Source organism: Anoplopoma fimbria, chromosome 3 (genome assembly GCF_027596085.1).
Source record: "Anoplopoma fimbria isolate UVic2021 breed Golden Eagle Sablefish chromosome 3, Afim_UVic_2022, whole genome shotgun sequence".
In the NCBI taxonomy this organism is placed as follows: Eukaryota; Metazoa; Chordata; class Actinopteri; order Perciformes; family Anoplopomatidae; genus Anoplopoma; species Anoplopoma fimbria.
The window spans coordinates 2,896,175-2,914,853 of NC_072451.1; the positions used below are offsets into that span (position 1 = coordinate 2,896,175).

The 18,679-nt window shown below is 36.6% G+C and overlaps 1 protein-coding gene and 11 non-coding genes across 12 annotated transcripts in view; 11 read left to right on the plus strand and 1 right to left on the minus strand.

The window, feature by feature from the left end:
- The window catches only part of LOC129116848 (double-stranded RNA-specific editase B2-like), a 53,401-nt gene extending 42,034 nt beyond the window's left edge, over nt 1–11,367 (minus strand). Inside the window, 1 exon segment of the mRNA XM_054627542.1 lies at nt 11,262–11,367. Within this exon segment, the coding sequence (XP_054483517.1) occupies nt 11,262–11,367 (106 nt within the window).
- trnas-cga (transfer RNA serine (anticodon CGA)) lies at nt 181–263 on the plus strand. The gene has a single exon. It is a non-coding gene; the product is annotated as a tRNA-Ser (tRNA).
- Nucleotides 721–803, plus strand: trnas-cga (transfer RNA serine (anticodon CGA)). Its single transcript has one exon. It is a non-coding gene; the product is annotated as a tRNA-Ser (tRNA).
- On the plus strand, nt 1,105–1,187 carry trnas-cga (transfer RNA serine (anticodon CGA)). The gene has a single exon. It is a non-coding gene; the product is annotated as a tRNA-Ser (tRNA).
- On the plus strand, nt 1,646–1,728 carry trnas-cga (transfer RNA serine (anticodon CGA)). Its single transcript has one exon. It is a non-coding gene; the product is annotated as a tRNA-Ser (tRNA).
- Nucleotides 2,186–2,268, plus strand: trnas-cga (transfer RNA serine (anticodon CGA)). The gene has a single exon. It is a non-coding gene; the product is annotated as a tRNA-Ser (tRNA).
- Nucleotides 2,572–2,654, plus strand: trnas-cga (transfer RNA serine (anticodon CGA)). The gene has a single exon. It is a non-coding gene; the product is annotated as a tRNA-Ser (tRNA).
- On the plus strand, nt 3,112–3,194 carry trnas-cga (transfer RNA serine (anticodon CGA)). The gene has a single exon. It is a non-coding gene; the product is annotated as a tRNA-Ser (tRNA).
- On the plus strand, nt 3,496–3,578 carry trnas-cga (transfer RNA serine (anticodon CGA)). Its single transcript has one exon. It is a non-coding gene; the product is annotated as a tRNA-Ser (tRNA).
- On the plus strand, nt 4,519–4,601 carry trnas-cga (transfer RNA serine (anticodon CGA)). The gene has a single exon. It is a non-coding gene; the product is annotated as a tRNA-Ser (tRNA).
- On the plus strand, nt 5,059–5,141 carry trnas-cga (transfer RNA serine (anticodon CGA)). Its single transcript has one exon. It is a non-coding gene; the product is annotated as a tRNA-Ser (tRNA).
- On the plus strand, nt 5,444–5,526 carry trnas-cga (transfer RNA serine (anticodon CGA)). The gene has a single exon. It is a non-coding gene; the product is annotated as a tRNA-Ser (tRNA).
- Nucleotides 11,368–18,679: the final 7,312 nt, after the last annotated feature.

The window sequence follows — 18,679 nt, forward strand, 5'->3', positions numbered from 1 at the left end:
AAGAAAAGGGACATCCATTTTGTGTTGACTTTGGCAGTCCCTGTGGACGAAAGTGGTAAGGTTTCTGAGGACCAGATTATCTTTAGAAAACCTCTCATTCTAATATCTCATCATAAGTGATCACGATTAACCTGTCAACACCGATTTTTTGGACAAAAGTGGTACAAAGAGCCTTCAACAGCTGTGATGGCCGAGAGGTTAAGGCGTTGGACTCGAAATCCAATGGGAGTTTTCCCGCGTAGGTTCGAACCCTACTCACAGCGATTAAAGAATCATACAAGCTTCTTAATTTGACTGCTTGGTACGGTGTTATCTCCGATTGAACACAATTAATCTTCCATTTAGTCCAAATATTAATACAAGGTGACCGATAATGCTTAAAGATACGACCAGGGTGGGTAAGTTCAAACACTACTCACAGCGATTTAAGGAACATAGAAGTTTCTAAAGTTTTCTTCATTGTTGTCCCCAATAGAATACTGTTAACTTCCATTAAGTCCAAATTTTGATCTTAGGTTACTGGTAGTGCTTTATGCTTCAGAAAGAAACTTCAATTTTGTGTTGACTTTGACACTATCAGTGGACAAAAGTGGTAAGGTTATGAGAACCAAATTCCCTTTGGAAAACTATTAATTCTAATATCTCATCATTAGTGATAACAACGATTAACCTGTCAACACAGATTTTTTGGTACAAAAGTGGAACAAAGGGCTTTCAACAGCTGTGATGGCCGAGAGGTTAAGGCGTTGGACTCGAAATCCAATGGGAGCTTTCCCGCGTAGGTTCGAACCCTACTCACAGCGATTAAAGGATCATACAAGCTTCTTAATTTGACTGCTTGGTATGGTGTTGTCTCCGATTGAACACAGTTAATATCACATTAAGTCGAAATGTTAAGACAAGGTCACCGATAGTGCTTAAAGCTAAGAAAAGGGACATCCATTTTGTGTTGACTTTGGCAGTCCCTGTGGACGAAAGTGGTAAGGTTTCTGAGGACCAGATTATCTTTAGAAAACCTCTCATTCTAATATCTCATCATAAGTGATCACGATTAACCTGTCAACACCGATTTTTGGACAAAAGTGGTACAAAGAGCCTTCAACAGCTGTGATGGCCGAGAGGTTAAGGCGTTGGACTCGAAATCCAATGGGAGTTTTCCCGCGTAGGTTCGAACCCTACTCACAGCGATTAAAGAATCATACAAGCTTCTTTAATTTGACTGCTTGTTACGGTGTTATCTCCGATTGAACACAATTAATCTTCCATTTAGTCCAAATATTAATACAAGGTGACCGATAATGCTTAAAGATACGACCAGGGTGGGTAAGTTCAAACACTACTCACAGCGATTTAAGGAACATATAAGTTTCTAAAGTTTTCTTCATTGTTGTCCCCAATAGAATACTGTTAACTTCCATTAAGTCCAAATTTTGATCTTAGGTTACTGGTAGTGCTTTATGCTTCAGAAAGAAACTTCAATTTTGTGTTGACTTTGACACTATCAGTGGACAAAGATGGTAAGGTTATGAGAACCAAATTCCCTTTGGAAAACTATTAGTTCTAATATCTCATCATTAGTGATAACAACGATTAACCTGTCAACACAGATTTTTTGGTACAAAAGTGGAACAAAGGGCTTTCAACAGCTGTGATGGCCGAGAGGTTAAGGCGTTGGACTCGAAATCCAATGGGAGCTTTCCCGCGTAGGTTCGAACCCTACTCACAGCGATTAAAGAATCATACAAGCTTCTTAATTTGACTGCTTGTTACGGTGTTATCTCCGATTGAACACAATTAATCTTCCATTTAGTCCAAATATTAATACAAGGTGACCGATAATGCTTAAAGATACGACCAGGGTGGGTAAGTTCAAACACTACTCACAGCGATTTAAGGAACATAGAAGTTTCTAAAGTTTTCTTCATTGTTGTCCCCAATAGAATACTGTTAACTTCCATTAAGTCCAAATTTTGATCTTAGGTTACTGGTAGTGCTTTATGCTTCAGAAAGAAACTTCAATTTTGTGTTGACTTTGACACTATCAGTGGACAAAGGTGGTAAGGTTATGAGAACCAAATTCCCTTTGGAAAACTATTAATTCTAATATCTCATCATTAGTGATAACAACGATTAACCTGTCAACACAGATTTTTTGGTACAAAAGTGGAACAAAGGGCTTTCAACAGCTGTGATGGCCGAGAGGTTAAGGCGTTGGACTCGAAATCCAATGGGAGTTTTCCCGCGTAGGTTCGAACCCTACTCACAGCGATTAAACGAAACGTACAAGCTTTTTAATTTGACTGCTTGGTATGGTGTTGTCTCCGATTGAACACAGTTAATATCACATTAAGTCGAAATGTTAAGACAAGGTCACCGATAGTGCTTAAAGCTAAGAAAAGGGACATCCATTTTGTGTTGACTTTGGCAGTCCCTGTGGACGAAAGTGGTAAGGTTTCTGAGGACCAGATTATCTTTAGAAAACCTCTCATTCTAATATCTCATCATAAGTGATCACGATTAACCTGTCAACACCGATTTTTTGGACAAAAGTGGTACAAAGAGCCTTCAACAGCTGTGATGGCCGAGAGGTTAAGGCGTTGGACTCGAAATCCAATGGGAGTTTTCCCGCGTAGGTTCGAACCCTACTCACAGCGATTAAACGAAACGTACAAGCTTTTTAATTTGACTGCTTGGTACGGTGTTATCTCCGATTGAACACAATTAATCTTCCATTTAGTCCAAATATTAATACAAGGTGACCGATAATGCTTAAAGATACGACCAGGGTGGGTAAGTTCAAACACTACTCACAGTGATTTAAGGAACATAGAAGTTTCTAAAGTTTTCTTCATTGTTGTCCCCAATAGAATACTGTTAACTTCCATTAAGTCCAAATTTTGATCTTAGGTTACTGGTAGTGCTTTATGCTTCAGAAGAAACTTCAATTTTGTGTTGACTTTGACACTATCAGTGGACAAAAGTGGTAAGGTTATGAGAACCAAATTCCCTTTGGAAAACTATTAATTCTAATATCTCATCATTAGTGATAACAACGATTAACCTGTCAACACAGATTTTTTGGTACAAAAGTGGAACAAAGGGCTTTCAACAGCTGTGATGGCCGAGAGGTTAAGGCGTTGGACTCGAAATCCAATGGGAGCTTTCCCGCGTAGGTTCGAACCCTACTCACAGCGATTAAAGGATCATACAAGCTTCTTAATTTGACTGCTTGGTATGGTGTTGTCTCCGATTGAACACAGTTAATATCACATTAAGTCGAAATGTTAAGACAAGGTCACCGATAGTGCTTAAAGCTAAGAAAAGGGACATCCATTTTGTGTTGACTTTGGCTGTCCCTGTGGATGAAAGTGGTAAGGTTTCTGAGGACCAGATTATCTTTAGAAAACCTCTCATTCTAATATCTCATCATAAGTGATCACGATTAACCTGTCAACACCGATTTTTGGACAAAAGTGGTACAAAGAGCCTTCAACAGCTGTGATGGCCGAGAGGTTAAGGCGTTGGACTCGAAATCCAATGGGAGTTTTCTGGCGTAGGTTCGAACCCTACTCACAGCGATTAAAGAATCATACAAGCTTCTTAATTTGACTGCTTGTTACGGTGTTATCTCCGATTGAACACAATTAATCTTCCATTTAGTCCAAATATTAATACAAGGTGACCAATACCAGGGTGGGTACTTAGTTCAAAATACTTTTTAAACTAAAGTTCTTAACACAGACTTAAGGAATAACACAATTTCAAATAGATCATTTTCTTGGGTCAAAAGCACATTTTGTTAACCAATACACTAACTCTTCATTTCACAGAAGACATCTTTTTGTCACACACTTAGGTTACAAAACACTTTTCTGACTCAAAATGAAAACTTTCAAAGAATTTTGGTCCACTTTGACACATCAGTGGACAAAGGTGGTAAGGTTATCAAAAACCTTTTTTATTTCCATTTGGAAAACTATTTGATTTAGGTAATATCTCAGTTTTCATTAGTGATAAAACATTAATCCTGTCAACAAATTTTTTGGTACAAAAGTGGAACTGTGCTTAAATAACAGCTGTGATGTTCGTTGACTTTGAAACTAGCATTGGACAAAATCAAGGGAGAACCTTTTTTCTTTGGAAAACTATTAATTCTACTACTCATCGATTAGTGATAGAAATACTGATTTTTTTAAGTATGACTACAACAGTATGATGTTTTACAGTATTGTTTAAAGTTAACAAAATATCCATATCAAAAAAGCAACAGCTTAAAATGGTGTTGCCCATCACATTAAGTCGAAATGTTAAGACAAGGTCACCGATAGTGCTTAAAGCTAAGAAAGGGACATCCATTTTGTGTTGACTTTGGCAGTCCCTGTGGATGAAAGTGGTAAGGTTTCTGAGGACCAGATTATCTTTAGAAAACCTCTCATTCTAATATCTCATCATAAGTGATCACGATTAACCTGTCAACACCGATTTGTTGGACAAAAGTGGTACAAAAAGCCTTCAACAGCTGTGATGGCTGAGAGGTTAAGGCGTTGGACTCGAAATCCAATGGGAGTTTTCCCGCGTAGGTTCGAACCCTACTCACAGCGATTAAAGAATCATACAAGCTTCTTTATTTGACTGCTTGTTACGGTGTTATCTCCGATTGAACACAATTAATCTTCCATTTAGTCCAAATATTAATACAAGGTGACCGATAATGCTTAAAGATACGACCAGGGTGGGTAAGTTCAAACACTACTCACAGCGATTTAAGGAACATAGAAGTTTCTAAAGTTTTCTTCATTGTTGTCCCCAATAGAATACTGTTAACTTCCATTAAGTCCAAATTTTGATCTTAGGTTACTGGTAGTGCTTTATGCTTCAGAAAGAAACTTCAATTTTGTGTTGACTTTGACACTATCAGTGGACAAAGGTGGTAAGGTTATGAGAACCAAATTCCCTTTGGAAAACTATTAATTCTAATATCTCATCATTAGTGATAACAACGATTAACCTGTCAACACAGATTTTTTGGTACAAAAGTGGAACAAAGGGCTTTCAACAGCTGTGATGGCCGAGAGGTTAAGGCGTTGGACTCGAAATCCAATGGGAGCTTTCCCGCGTAGGTTCGAACCCTACTCTCAGCGATTAAAGGATCATACATGCTTCTTAATTTGACTGCTTGGTATGGTGTTGTCTCCGATTGAACACAGTTAATATCACATTAAGTCGAAATGTTAAGACAAGGTCACCGATAGTGCTTAAAGCTAAGAAAAGGGACATCCATTTTGTGTTGACTTTGGCAGTCCCTGTGGACGAAAGTGGTAAGGTTTCTGAGGACCAGATTATCTTTAGAAAACCTCTCATTCTAATATTTCATCATAAGTGATCACGATTAACCTGTCAACACCGATTCTTTGGACAAAAGTGGAACAAAGAGCCTTCAACAGCTGTGATGGCTGAGCGGTTAAGGCGTTGGACTCGAAATCCAATGGGAGTTTTCCCGCGTAGGTTCGAACCCTACTCACAGCGATTAAAGAATCATACAAGCTTCTTAATTTGACTGCTTGGTACGGTGTTGTCTCCGATTCAACACAGTTAATATCACATTAAGTCGAAATGTTAAGACAAGTTCACCGATAGTGCTTAAAACGACAAGGGACATTTTGTGTTGACTTTGGCAGTCACTGTGGACAAAAGTGGTAAGGTTTCCGAAGAACCAGATTCCATTGAGAAAACCTCTCATTCTAACATCTCATAATTTGTGATCACAACGATTACTCTTTCAACACCGATGTTTTCAACAAAAGTGGTATTGACTGCTTTCAGCAGCTGTAGCGGCTGAGTGGTTAAGGTGTTTGATTTGTAATCCAATGGGATTTTCCTGTGTAAATTCAAACCCTCAGCGATATAAGGAGCATATAAGCTTCCTAATTCAACTGTTTTGTACAGTGGTTGCTCCTTTCCTTGCAAACCAAAAATGTTCCATTACCAAATCCAAAAGGGTCTCCTAGCGCAAGTTTCAAATCTTGCCCACAGCCAAACAAGTAGGAACTGGATTTTTCCCGTCGTTGTACTTCTAACATACAACATCTCAGGGGAAAATATAATGGCAATGGACTTGAAATCCAATGGGGTCTACCCGCGCATATTCGACCCTGCTCACCATTTACGCCCAAGATGCAACGGCTGTGACAACATCCTGAGCTTCTTGCCAGTCTTCACTTATCTATAATTCATCTTGTGTATGTTAATGCATAGCTGTGATGGCGGAGTAGTTAAGGCGTTGGTTTTAACGCGGGATGGGGTCTTCCCGCGTAGGTTCAAACCCTACTCAGAGCGATTTAAGGAACATTTAAGTTTCCTGTTTTGGCATTAACGCAAAGGATATGGTGTGAATTCTATTCAAATTATCAATAAACAGAATGCCAGAATTCTCATATTAAAGTTAACCCCAACATCTAGGATCCGAATCTGGCCTTTGGACGTTTGTTGCATGTCATACCACTCTTTCTTTCTCTGCCACATTTCTACACTGTCATCTGTTGAATGAAGCCGAAAATTCCCCCAAAATAATCATACATTTTTCATTGTCTTTCTTGCGCAGTGAGAACAGACTATAAAGCTTTTTTTAAATGTCTAACTCTTAATGTAGTTCAGTGCAGCAGCTCAATCAAATCACACTCAAGCAGCTAAAGCTTAACTTCTGCTTTCAAATCAACAGACTGATGCTCATTATTTGGAAATGAGTGATGAAAATATTGCCTGAAACATATGGCAATGCGCAATGAAATTGCAATGAGAGATAATAACAATGACAACAATAATCTATGGCAGGCTGTTGATTGCTGACGATGGCCTCATTTCAGCTTTTTTAACTCCCTCGCCTGCTGCTTAACTGCCACTTCATCAGTTTAAAAAATTTGGTTTAATTTATCCCTAATTGTGATTGTATGTATCATTTTTGTTGTTTTCTTTTCAAATCTAATCACGCTATAGAGTTATGGGTAAAATCCCCTTTACAAATAAACATTATATAGTTTTGTACATGGAGAACAAAATGCTGTGAAATTATTTAACCAGACTGAAAGATCCCTCTGAGCAATGAATGACAATAAAATAAATCTACAGTAATTGGTTAAATAAATTTGAAGCTTAGGCTACATCCACACAACTACGTTTCCATTTTTTAAAGGCATATCTTTTGCTCTGTTTAGGCATAGCGTCCACAGTCCTCCGGAGTTTAAACCCCAAAAATCGAGGGGTTTGAAAGACACTACGGCCTTGTTTTAGTTTGAAAAACCCGAGACCTTTTGAAGTCCTGGGTTGCCGCTTTGTGAAGGGGCTTGGACACAAAACGTTTGTGAAAAATTTGTGGTTTGATAATCCCTTATAACTAAGATTACACCGGCACGCTAAGTCAACAAGCAAATGTGGTGAAGGAGGATTCAGTGTCTAGTTCAGTTTCATATTTTTCGATATTTCCAGTTCAGTTCTCAATGCAGATGCACAGGAGAAACAATTAAATTGATTCAAATACGATGCTAAAAATCCACAGATTTTACCTTTTAATGTAACTTTTTTTTAATGCTTATTCAGCCCCAGTGGGACTCAAAACTCAAACCCTGGCAGCCGCAGTTCCCTTCACACTGAGCTGCAGAGGAAATGGGACCCCCTAACCCTTGCAGAATTAGTATCGCACTTTTACCCACCGAGCATCCCTGCAATTAAGTTAAATGGGCACACAAACCATATTGCTAATGTTTTCATGAAGCCAGACCCCAGAGAAGTGTGGAGATTGCAGAATCCATCAGTGAAATTGCACACTGACATGCCCCACTAAGTTTGACTGCACGATGAGGAGCTCACTTATCCAAAAAGCATCCAATATGCAGATATGTCCAAACGCATGACGCGACATCAGACAACCGCCGACAGACAGCAGCTGTTTGTTCCATGTTTGAGAATCATAATCCGCATTGAAAGCGGGACAATCAAATGTTTTACTCCGACTGGATTTTACAGCCAACAAATGACAGTTTGTTAAATTTAGACTGAAAAGCCAGTAGAAGGGGATTTTACAGCCAAATAGTGATTTGTTTTTACTGAAAAGCTGGCAATAACTCCATCCTGTCATCTGTACAAAAATCCTCATTAACGGTTCTTTCATTATGCGCTCTGTAGACTTTGCCCTGTAATTCCTAACAGGGAGAGAGAAGTTTAGTTTTGTGTGACAAAGAAGCTAAAATAATGTTCCTTACTCTTTGATCCATAAAAAGTTTGTCTTCTCAGCAAAGGATGAATGTTTTACTAGTGAGCAGCAGCATTTTTATGACTTGATTTAAATCATTCATATTGGAATGTTGTTAGATAACGTAGATGACTAGAAAACTCAACCAAATCTAACCCTGTTTTACTTCAGATTTTTTGGCTAAGCGTCTCGCTACCTGGATTGTTTAGTCAGGTAAAGCTTCGGGTTCTGGTCAGATTCATGTTATTTTAATTTTACTTATTTAGAGTATTTTGGAGTCAGAACGTGGTTAGCCTAGCTTAGCATAAAAGCTGGGAGAAACAGCTAGCCTGGCTCGGCAAAAAGATACAAAAATACTTCTACCAGCAACTCTAAAGCTCACTAACATGTTGTATTCTGTTAAACTGTGTTAAATAAGTTTTATGGGCTAAACATAACCAGGTACTTTGGTTGCACTTTTGTTTAGTTTTGTTTAAACTTTGTAGTCATTTTAAGCCAAACCATGATGTTTTTTACTTACCTAACCAAGAAGTTTTTAAGCGTTTTTTTTTTTTTTTTTTTTTTTTTTTTATGGTTCCTTTGTTACCACATGTTTTAAACAGTTTAGAACTTCAACCATTTAATCCAGAAGAAAACATTTTTCCCTCGAATCATAAATGATGGTGCAATTGATTTGTAAGGGAACATGATTTATCGCTCGTGTTTCTGGACAACGAAAGTTATTTTGTTATATCAAAAAATTACTTTTGCAAGATGTCATACAAACCACTGTATGAATGAATACGTTGACCAATTTGGTGTTCAAAACACATTATAAATCCACTCTCACTCCACTGTTTCACACCGTCAAAAACTTAAATTCATTCCAACCTACAAATACTTCAATGGCTCTTCTTTGCACAAAATCTTTTTTAGCCATGCACTGTAACAATCGCCATAAATAACAAACTAAACTTGTATTATAGCGCTTTTTAAAAGAATAATATTAAAAAGAAACTTAGAACTTTCTTAGTTCACCTATAAAACTCAAGATCTTATATAACATGTCATGCAAACATACAACATTTTGAACCAAACATACATATTCACTGAAGTTGCTCTCACAGAGGTATCGCTTAAAAACACCTAGAAACGTTTTTACACAAAGACGGCGTTTTAAAACATAGACGGTTTGATGCAGAACTTGAACAACTGTTGGACAAAGACGGACTGATAACAGACGCACAAGAGACTTCTGCCGTTTGAGAAAAAGATGCCACCTTCTGTTGGGACAGCTGGCGTTAAAGTACAGCTCGTTGCTGGATGCGGCAGAAGCATTAGCTAAGTGCATTCTGGCCCTAAAATAGTCGGATTTGAGTAATGATTTCTCAAAGAGGACACAGTTTTTACTCCAGCGCTGGGGCCAATGGGTCATTAATGAAAGTGGAATAGGCTTAGCGCACTTTGAATAACCATTGGACTCAATACAAAAGCCATCACGGAGTAATCTGCAGCATTTACTGAGGATTAGCATGTGGAGAACAATGACAGTTTAATCCTAAAATGCCAACCTGTTGCCCAGACGACTGTAATTATGATTATCAGAGCTCATGGTGAGACGTTTTCATTTATGCACAGTTAACAAAAAGTACACTGTTTTCAGGTTTATGAGACTGCTTTTTTTCTTCCACATGTTGAACTTCTCATCGACTTGTGTCAGTCTTTTTAATATTGTATAATAAAATAAAATAGTATAATATATCTTTGGGAGCAAAGGAGATGCACGTCAACTTTCTGCTGAATTTCTGTTAATAAACTTAAAGTTGCTTTAATGTTTTAAAGTCTTCAGTTGAATATTGTAATTATGTTATTTTACATTTATTTGTTGTAATTTGTTGTTCTTCTGCTTCTGTTTACTTTCTTAGGATCCTCACAGTTCTAGTCATGAATGGCAAAGTTGCTCCTGGTCCATTATTAAATATCTAGCAAGTACATTTACTCTTTTTACTCCACTACATCTCATAGGTAAATATTGTACTTTTTACTTCTCTACATCTCAGAGGTACATCTTGCAGTTTTTTGCTACTTTCCTTTATGTTGTTAGAAATCCTCCTACTTCTTCAGATAGATAAACTCTTTAAAAAGCCTCTTGGATCGTCACAAAGCTGAAAACTTACATACTTTAACACCAGTAAGATTTTGAAGTATTTTCACAGTGTGGTATTAGAACTTTTACTTACAAAAAGGTCATGAATACTTCTTTGCAAACTTAATATAATTTCAATCAACTTAGACAACATTATACCTGATAAACAAGAGCATGTTAGCATTTAGCTTAAAGAGATACTGCACCTGTGTACAGCCTCACAAAGCTTTACTTTTCTAACTCAAAGGTCTGAGGATAAAGGGCATATTGGTCACATGTAGCAGACACTTGATCCACCTTCGACACCGTGCACCTTTGAGTATATAAATAAAGAGTCGGAGCTCCGACTTGCAGTTTTATGCAAAGTGGAGTTGATTCTGTAACAGACCTGAGTTCAGCCTGGCAGACACAAATAAACAGCAAACGCCAAACATTTAATGAAACATTGAAATAGAAAATTCTTCATTTGTAACTCTTGTTTTTTGTCTAACAACTGTGGTTATTTCTGCCTCCAAAACCCCATAAAGTATAATCATGTCAAACACACATATGTTGCCAGTGGTTTTAACTCACACCCGACAAGAACTGTAGTTTAATGACATGTAGTTCCTTCTCAATGCACTTATAGCAAGTTTCTTAAAAAATTAAATCTAAATTCAGCAAATATCACAGCATAACTGTAAGCCTACATGAGAATATTATACCAGAATTAAAATAAACATGCTGTAAAGTCTCTTAAGATACACAAAAGAGACATGGAGCATGTCGAGGGTAACTTCAAAGATGTCATAGAGGATTTAAATAAATCAGTAAACCAAACACATTATTATGAATATCATCTTTATATCAGCATCACAGTGACAATAACACAAACACACCTGCTGTACTTACCTTTGCCTTTACACCTCCTCCTCCTCTTCCTCTTGGACTTTCCCTTCATATCACGCTCCGACCTCTCCGTGTTTCTGCTGCACGTCCCAGCATGCACCGGTGCCATTCTGTTCATTTGTTTCCAGTAGTTTGTCCTCTTTCTGCTTCTTCTTCTTCTTCTTCTTCTTCTTCTTCTTCTTCTTCTTCTTCTTCTTCTTCTTCTTCTTCTTCTTCTCCTTCTCCTTCTTCTTCTCCCTGTCTGAAGCCAAACCGTTCAGGGAGGATGGAGAGTGCAGCTCTGCAGCGGGAAGCCCTCCACAGTGACTCCCTCCCTCCCTCCACTGCTGCCGGCTTTAGGAGGCAGCAGGCGGCTCTTCAGACTGTGACATCATGAGGCGAGGAAGATCTCTGGATCAAGCTGTGATTCAGCGTTCACTGAAGCAAAGTCACTTATTTCTTTTTTACCATACTGGCTCCGTGGCTCCTTGGATGGTTTGTCGGTTTGTGGGTCCAACATTTAGACTGAAATATTTCAACAATCATACGATGAGTCTTCAGAAAATTTGGTACAATTATGGTCCTCAGAGGATGAAGCCTACTGGCTCCCCTGACTTCTCCTGCAGCGCCACTCTGAGGTTCACATCTGTGTGTTTCATTGTGAGATGTTTCAAAAACTAATAGATGGAGAACTGGTTTCAAGTTTAGGCTCATGAAAGTTAAACATTTACAATTTTCAAGTTATTTTGCATGCAATAAAAACGCTGTTCTTGCTTTAAGTGTGTTATTTGTATGCCATGTCGTCTGTACTGACTGTAAGTAAATGCATCCGCGTTGCAACCAAAGTGTTTTATTATATTTTTTCGTGTTTGTCTGTGTTTTCGTACATATTTTACTTAGTTTGCATTGTTATTTTAAGCCGAACAATATTTTTTTTCTAAACCTAACTAAGTGTTTTTGTTGACTAAACATAAACTTTACTGTTTCACCGTAACAACTAGGGGTTAAACGACACGTAGAAAGGTTTTCAATGTCCTGCTCTTTATACACCTTCTTGTTGGGAAGTTGTATCTAAATATTCAGATCCTTTTACTGAAATAAAAGTATGGTTTAAGATTATTTCAACAACCTTTAAGCAACAAGAAAAACAGGGGGAAAAATGACTTTTATTTTAAATAAACCACAAAAATACAATTTCCTTTTTCAAACAGACATCCTGAACCCAGACATTCTGCTCCAATTTCAACTCCCCCCTTCACTAATTTGCATCATGATGCTCACTTTGCATAATCTCCCCTCACTTCACATTTACTTCCAATTAACAGCATCTTTTTAATCCCCATCAATCACTGATAATCTGAGTGCATCACCTCCAAACTGAGATCCAAATCGTCCCGTCTGTTTGGCTCTTTTTTATTATTGATAATATCACATTTCATCACGTCCCCCACATCTTTCCTCTCTGGTCCTCGCTGTGTTTTCGTCCTCGTGGTTTTGCAGGTTCCTGGTGACTGACTCCCTCTCCGGAGGATTAGCGTGGATGCTGTACCTCTTTGTTTGTGCCGCTGAGCCCTCTGGGATTCACATTTCTTGTAGTATTTCACCTCACTGACTCTCAAAGCGGACGATGATCCACAGTTTCTTATCACCTGCCTCGATTCATCATGTGTCATGAGTAAATCTGAGTGCAGCAGAGTGAGAAGAGGAAAAAACTGAGCTCCACCTCGTTGATTTGACTTTCCTGTTGGAGGATTATTCTAATCTGGAACTGGAGAAATGTTCTGGATTTGATTTAACAGTATTTGTAAAGTGACAAAAAGTTAGATGTACTGCTTTTCAGCTACGTATCCTCATACAACAGTTTGTATGATTAGCTTAGAAAATGTTTTTCCTTATTTTAGGTGCGTTTAAGTCCAGCCACAAGTGTCAGTTTCTGCTCATGACATTCATAAAGCCTTTTTTAAAAAAAACTCCCATCTTCACAGGAAAAAAACTACGTAGTTAGGTGGAGCCAAAGATTGTAGTCTGGGTTAAAAAAACAACAGCAGTCCTGTTACTTCTGTACTATATTGTAAATATCTTATATATATTATTTTTCTCTTTTTATTATATATATATATATATATATATATATATATATATTATATATTTTTGTGTTTACGTGTTTTGTGTTTACGTGTGTATATGTATGTATATATATATATATATATATACATATATAAATATATATATATTTTTTTATATATATGTGTATACATATATATATACATAATAAAATAAATAAAAAAGTAAAATAAATAAATAAACACAGCTCCATTTTAATACCATACATGGATGGATGGATATATACTGTATATAATAAAATAAATAATGAAGACAAATAAATAAATAAACAAATAAATAAAGGTTAGTCCATTTTAATACCCTTACAGCATCCACATAAAATAAAAAGTAATATAAATATATATGTATATATATTTTTTTCTCTCGAATCAAATTGACTTATGTTTTGTGAGACAAAAAACCCCACAAAACACTGAGAACAGTACCATGTACAGCACCATAATATTATGGTGTGAAAACACACATATTCAACATAAACATAAATGTGCAGCTTTTCAGACGTGTGCATCCAAGTGATAGAATTACAACATCTCCATCCTGCTGTTTTCCAGATATCCAATCAGTTAAGGTGAGATATGTGAGACTTTAGCGTCATGCAGACACAACATAGAGGCTATTACTGCGTCTGATGGTACAACAGATGGATTGTACTGTATTTCAGCCCGTGGCTAAGACCCCACCGGGCAGACAGAATGAACTGCTCTCCAGAAAATGAGCTCAACATCCCAGCAAATAGGACACTTGTGCTTCGGTCCTCAGGCCAAACATTATACTGTACATTAGCTGCGTCTCACTGTCCCTCCGTGAAGAGCTGCTGCTGCTGCCTCCTCCGTCAGATCTGGCTGCTTGTGTAGGATAAATAAAGGTTCATTGTTGAGTTATTTGTGTCACATTACAGAATTAGCATATTTATGTTTTTTTCGTATGTCTCATAGACAGAGTTTTTTAGTGTTAATAATTGGATTATATATATATATAATAAATAATAAAGTAAAATAAATAAAGGTCCATTTTAATACCATACAGCATCCACATAAAAGAAAAAGTAAAATATATATGCATATATATATATATATATATATATATATATATATATATATAATAAAATAAATAATAAAGTAAAATAAATAAATAAAGGTCCATTTTAATACCATACAGCATCCACATGAAAGAAAAAGTAAAATATATATGTATATATATATATATATAAAATAAATAACAAAGTCAAATAAATAAATAAAGGTAAGTCCATTTTAATACCCTTACAGCATCCACATAAAAGAAAAGTATATATCTATGTATATTATTTTTATCTCTCAAATCAAGTTGTTTCTTTCCTAGCCTCCTTCCTTCCTTCTTTCTTGTTTCCTCTCTGCTTTTCTTATTTCTCTCTTCCCATTTTACCTGTTGGCCTCCTCTTCTTCCTTCCAGTCTACTTTTCTCCCACCTTGTCATCCGTGTGTGTGTGTGTGTGTGTGTGTGTGTGTGTGTGTGTGTGTGTGTGTGTGTGTGTGTGTGTGTGTGTGTGTGTGTGTGTGTGTGTGTGTGTGTGTGTGAGTGTGTGTGTGGATGAGGGGTGCGTTCGTTTCATTGTTTTTTTTTGTGAGCGACACCTTGAAGTCAGCCACCCTGGTCACACTCTGGTGGGTCGGCGGGGAGTTTCATTACACCGTGAAATAACGATCACACCACGATTAAGTTGATTAGATTTCATGAATATTTGAAAGGGGAAACCAATTTGCTGATTAAATATTTACTGGTGGTTTTCCTTCACGACAGACTGGGAGATCATATCACATCTCCCAAATGACTGACTGTACTGTACTGAAAAGTCTCCAATATCATATAACTGCAATTAGATGTTAATCAGGTTAATTAATATTAGTTTAATAAGATTTAGTTTATGTTAAGTATCTGTTTGTATGGGATGATTGTGGTTGTATTGCGGTTTAAAACTGCAGGAATGATAATAGAAAACATACATCAGAGGTGGAAACACCCACAAATACTCATATTTTATTTATGTAACAATAAATCACTGATTCATATATTTGTGAAGTAAAAGTACCAAAAGTACAACTCTTGTATTCAAAATTATACTTGAAATATGAAAGTAAAAAGTAGTTCTTCTGCAGAAAAATGGCCCTTATACTGATATGTTATGATATACTACATTAATACTGTGTATAATGTAATACTGTGTTATTTTAGTACTGATACTTCAATGTAAAAGCAGCATTTCACTAAGGGGAACTTATTTAACTACTTCATATTCAATTGGGGAAATCAGTCAAGGTCATGAGATTATTAATGTGGGGGAGGAAGAAGATTGTTTTTTCACCTGTCTGTATTTTTTATTAATTTACTTTGACTTTTATCTTTTCGTTGCTTCTTTTGTGGAACAATGGATTATTTTACCACATTGTAACAAAGAGAATCATAAAATGTGAATATATATATATAAATGTTTATACATGTTTATTAATTTGTTGGATTTCTTTATTGCACTTAAAATAAAACGCTTTCTTCCTACCACCATGCCCTTTATTTTGTCAACAGGAAGGTTTTCTGTTTTTCATTTATTTGTAAATGTACAGCACTTTGAGCTACATAGCCTGTATGAAATCTGCTATATAAATAAAGATTATTATTATTATTTAAAATCTTAATCTGGAAAGTATCCACAACTGTCAAGTGTCAAACAATATTCATGCAACATTAAAACAGTTAATATTATAATTCTTTGCCATTATTTGGATTTGGGAGATTATTATGCTCAACGTTTCAGAACTCTGTTCCCATAATGCATTAGGAGAAAGACAGGAAGTACATTGTTGCCTTGGAGTCAGCTGTGGGCTGCAACTTTATTGCAAATATTTGATACTATTTTGTGTAATTGGCGCCATTAAAAGTGTGCCGAATTAGCTATTAGTGGTTCCTTTTTAAAGTGTACTCGTGGATGTACAGATAACTATCACCGGATTGATTTGATACTGAAGAAAACTTAAAAACATGATGATTCTCTGGCAAGTTCTGCAGATAACTGCTCCTTTTTCCTTTCAATTCCAGGAAGATTTATTTGATATACATTTATACTGATATCTGATATGAGATATGTGTGTTTATGATTTTTATATATGACAACAATGGCTAAGCATGGTTTAGTACTTTGTTAAATGCTGTTATCTGCTACAGTTTGCTTTTTGTGTCATGACATTTGTAAAAAAAACTGAACAAGGCCCTTAAAGCTGCATTAGAAGACATGGAACACTGGCGGCTCCAAGTGGCTGCAATAAGTGAGTGTGTGATGCTCTTTGCAGGTTTTTATTTTCCACCTCATGATCTGATATCGAAGAAAGATATGCATGAAAATTGACCAAGAGATCTTTCCAGTGTTTTATCAATACCTTCCTCTTCTTTGTAGTCGACACATGAACTTAAACTTCTTATGGAACTCCTCCTTCTGCAGACATTATGTTTAAAAGATACTCCCCTTTATTAGTATTATTTAGTAGTTTTCTCATGTCTTATTCATAGACACTTTAGAACAACTCCACATTTATCTGGGCCTCTTCTCCTTATATAATGCCAATGCCATTCTGACTTGTATTGTCCCAGTGTAAAAATGTCCCCACTGTTTTCCATTGTTTATTCAGACTTACTTTTACATTTTTTGAGTTAGCGTTCGAATGCAAATAATTTTTTAGTATTTGACTTGTTCAGGTATACATAGAACAATAATAATATTTAGTTTGCATGTTTTGAAAGCAGCTAAACTTTCACTTATATAATAAATATATATAAAAAGTTTAAATTAGTAGTACAAATGGTAGTAGAAGACTTATCACAGCTTTCCAAAAATGGAGGATGATCACAGATATTTTGTGACGTAACTGATGCAGATAAAAATAGCAGCTTGGTGTTACACCCCTTGTAGGAATGATGACAATGTACGTGTTGGTAAACTGATAATTATAAACATGGGCACAGCACGCAAACATATTACCAACCCAACCGGTTGTATCTGTACTTCAAATGTTAAAGGATGAGACATCAAATCTGTCTGGTATCAGTAGGAGACAATTTGGATTTCACTGTTAAATTTTGTATTTTTTTATTTCCTACATTTAAGTCATCAGAGGTTAACAAAGACACAATCAGCACACTCAGCAGAAACTAGACACTGTTTTCTCTTGCAGCTCCAGTTTATGATTTATTCTAAAAAGAGGGATTTGTATATATTTGCATTTTTGAACTCTTTAAAACGAGTCAATCTGTAGAATAGGTTTAAATGCCATTAATGTCCTCTGAAAGACTCCAACCAAGATTCCAACACACACATATACACACACACACACACACACACACACACACACACACACACACACACACACACACACACACACACACACACGCACACACACACACACGCACACACAGGAAAAAAATATTTCAATAACTGATGGTGAAACAGACACAGCTGAATATTTTAAAAGAACATTAGATAATAATGATATTTGCAAACCTATTTGTGCTACGAGTGTAAAAGTAAGACAGTAAAGACAAACTGTCCACGTTTCTGAACGTTTTAAGACCTTAAAATGAAACCTTTTCTGTCTAAATGTCGAGGGTTATCTGTGTTGAACTTCTTTATATGCTCAGCACTGCAGCTGGCACTGAAATTAATTTGTTCCCCATCGCCTCCTGGCAGACGTTTTGATAAGATATCTTTCAACGAGGAGCTGGTGCGTAGAAAGAAGTCGATCAAAAGGATCTTAATTACCGCAGAAAAGTGAAAGTCTCTCTGCTTTGAACACAAAACATATCCAGCTTATGAGGAATATCTACGTTATTGATAAGTGAAACCTGGAGCGTTGAATTATAAACTGATGGTGGACTTCATGTGAAAACACGTAGGTGCTGTTTGTTCCTCTGATGGAAATCAAACTCTCAGAGGCTGCAGGTCTCTAACGGGACACAGTTTATTCATTTCATTCTAACTTCAAACTCTAAAACTAAAAGTATGTTCAACTTTTATCTAAAATGTGTATACATTGTCGAACACAAACTTTTCTGTATTATTCCTCTTACATTTTGTCTTAATGTTGTGATTGTGAGCAAGGACTAAACATACTTTGCCATATTTAAAACACTCACCTACCTGGAATGAAGCACAACCTGATCTCGCTCCATTTCCTTCCTGCTCTAAAAGGCTGTGTTCACATGATATTAGATCAGCGTTGTGCAGCAGTGTTGGAGTGTCACTTAAATGGCCCATTTAAGTGACACTCATTTGATTGACCCCATTGAACCAAACT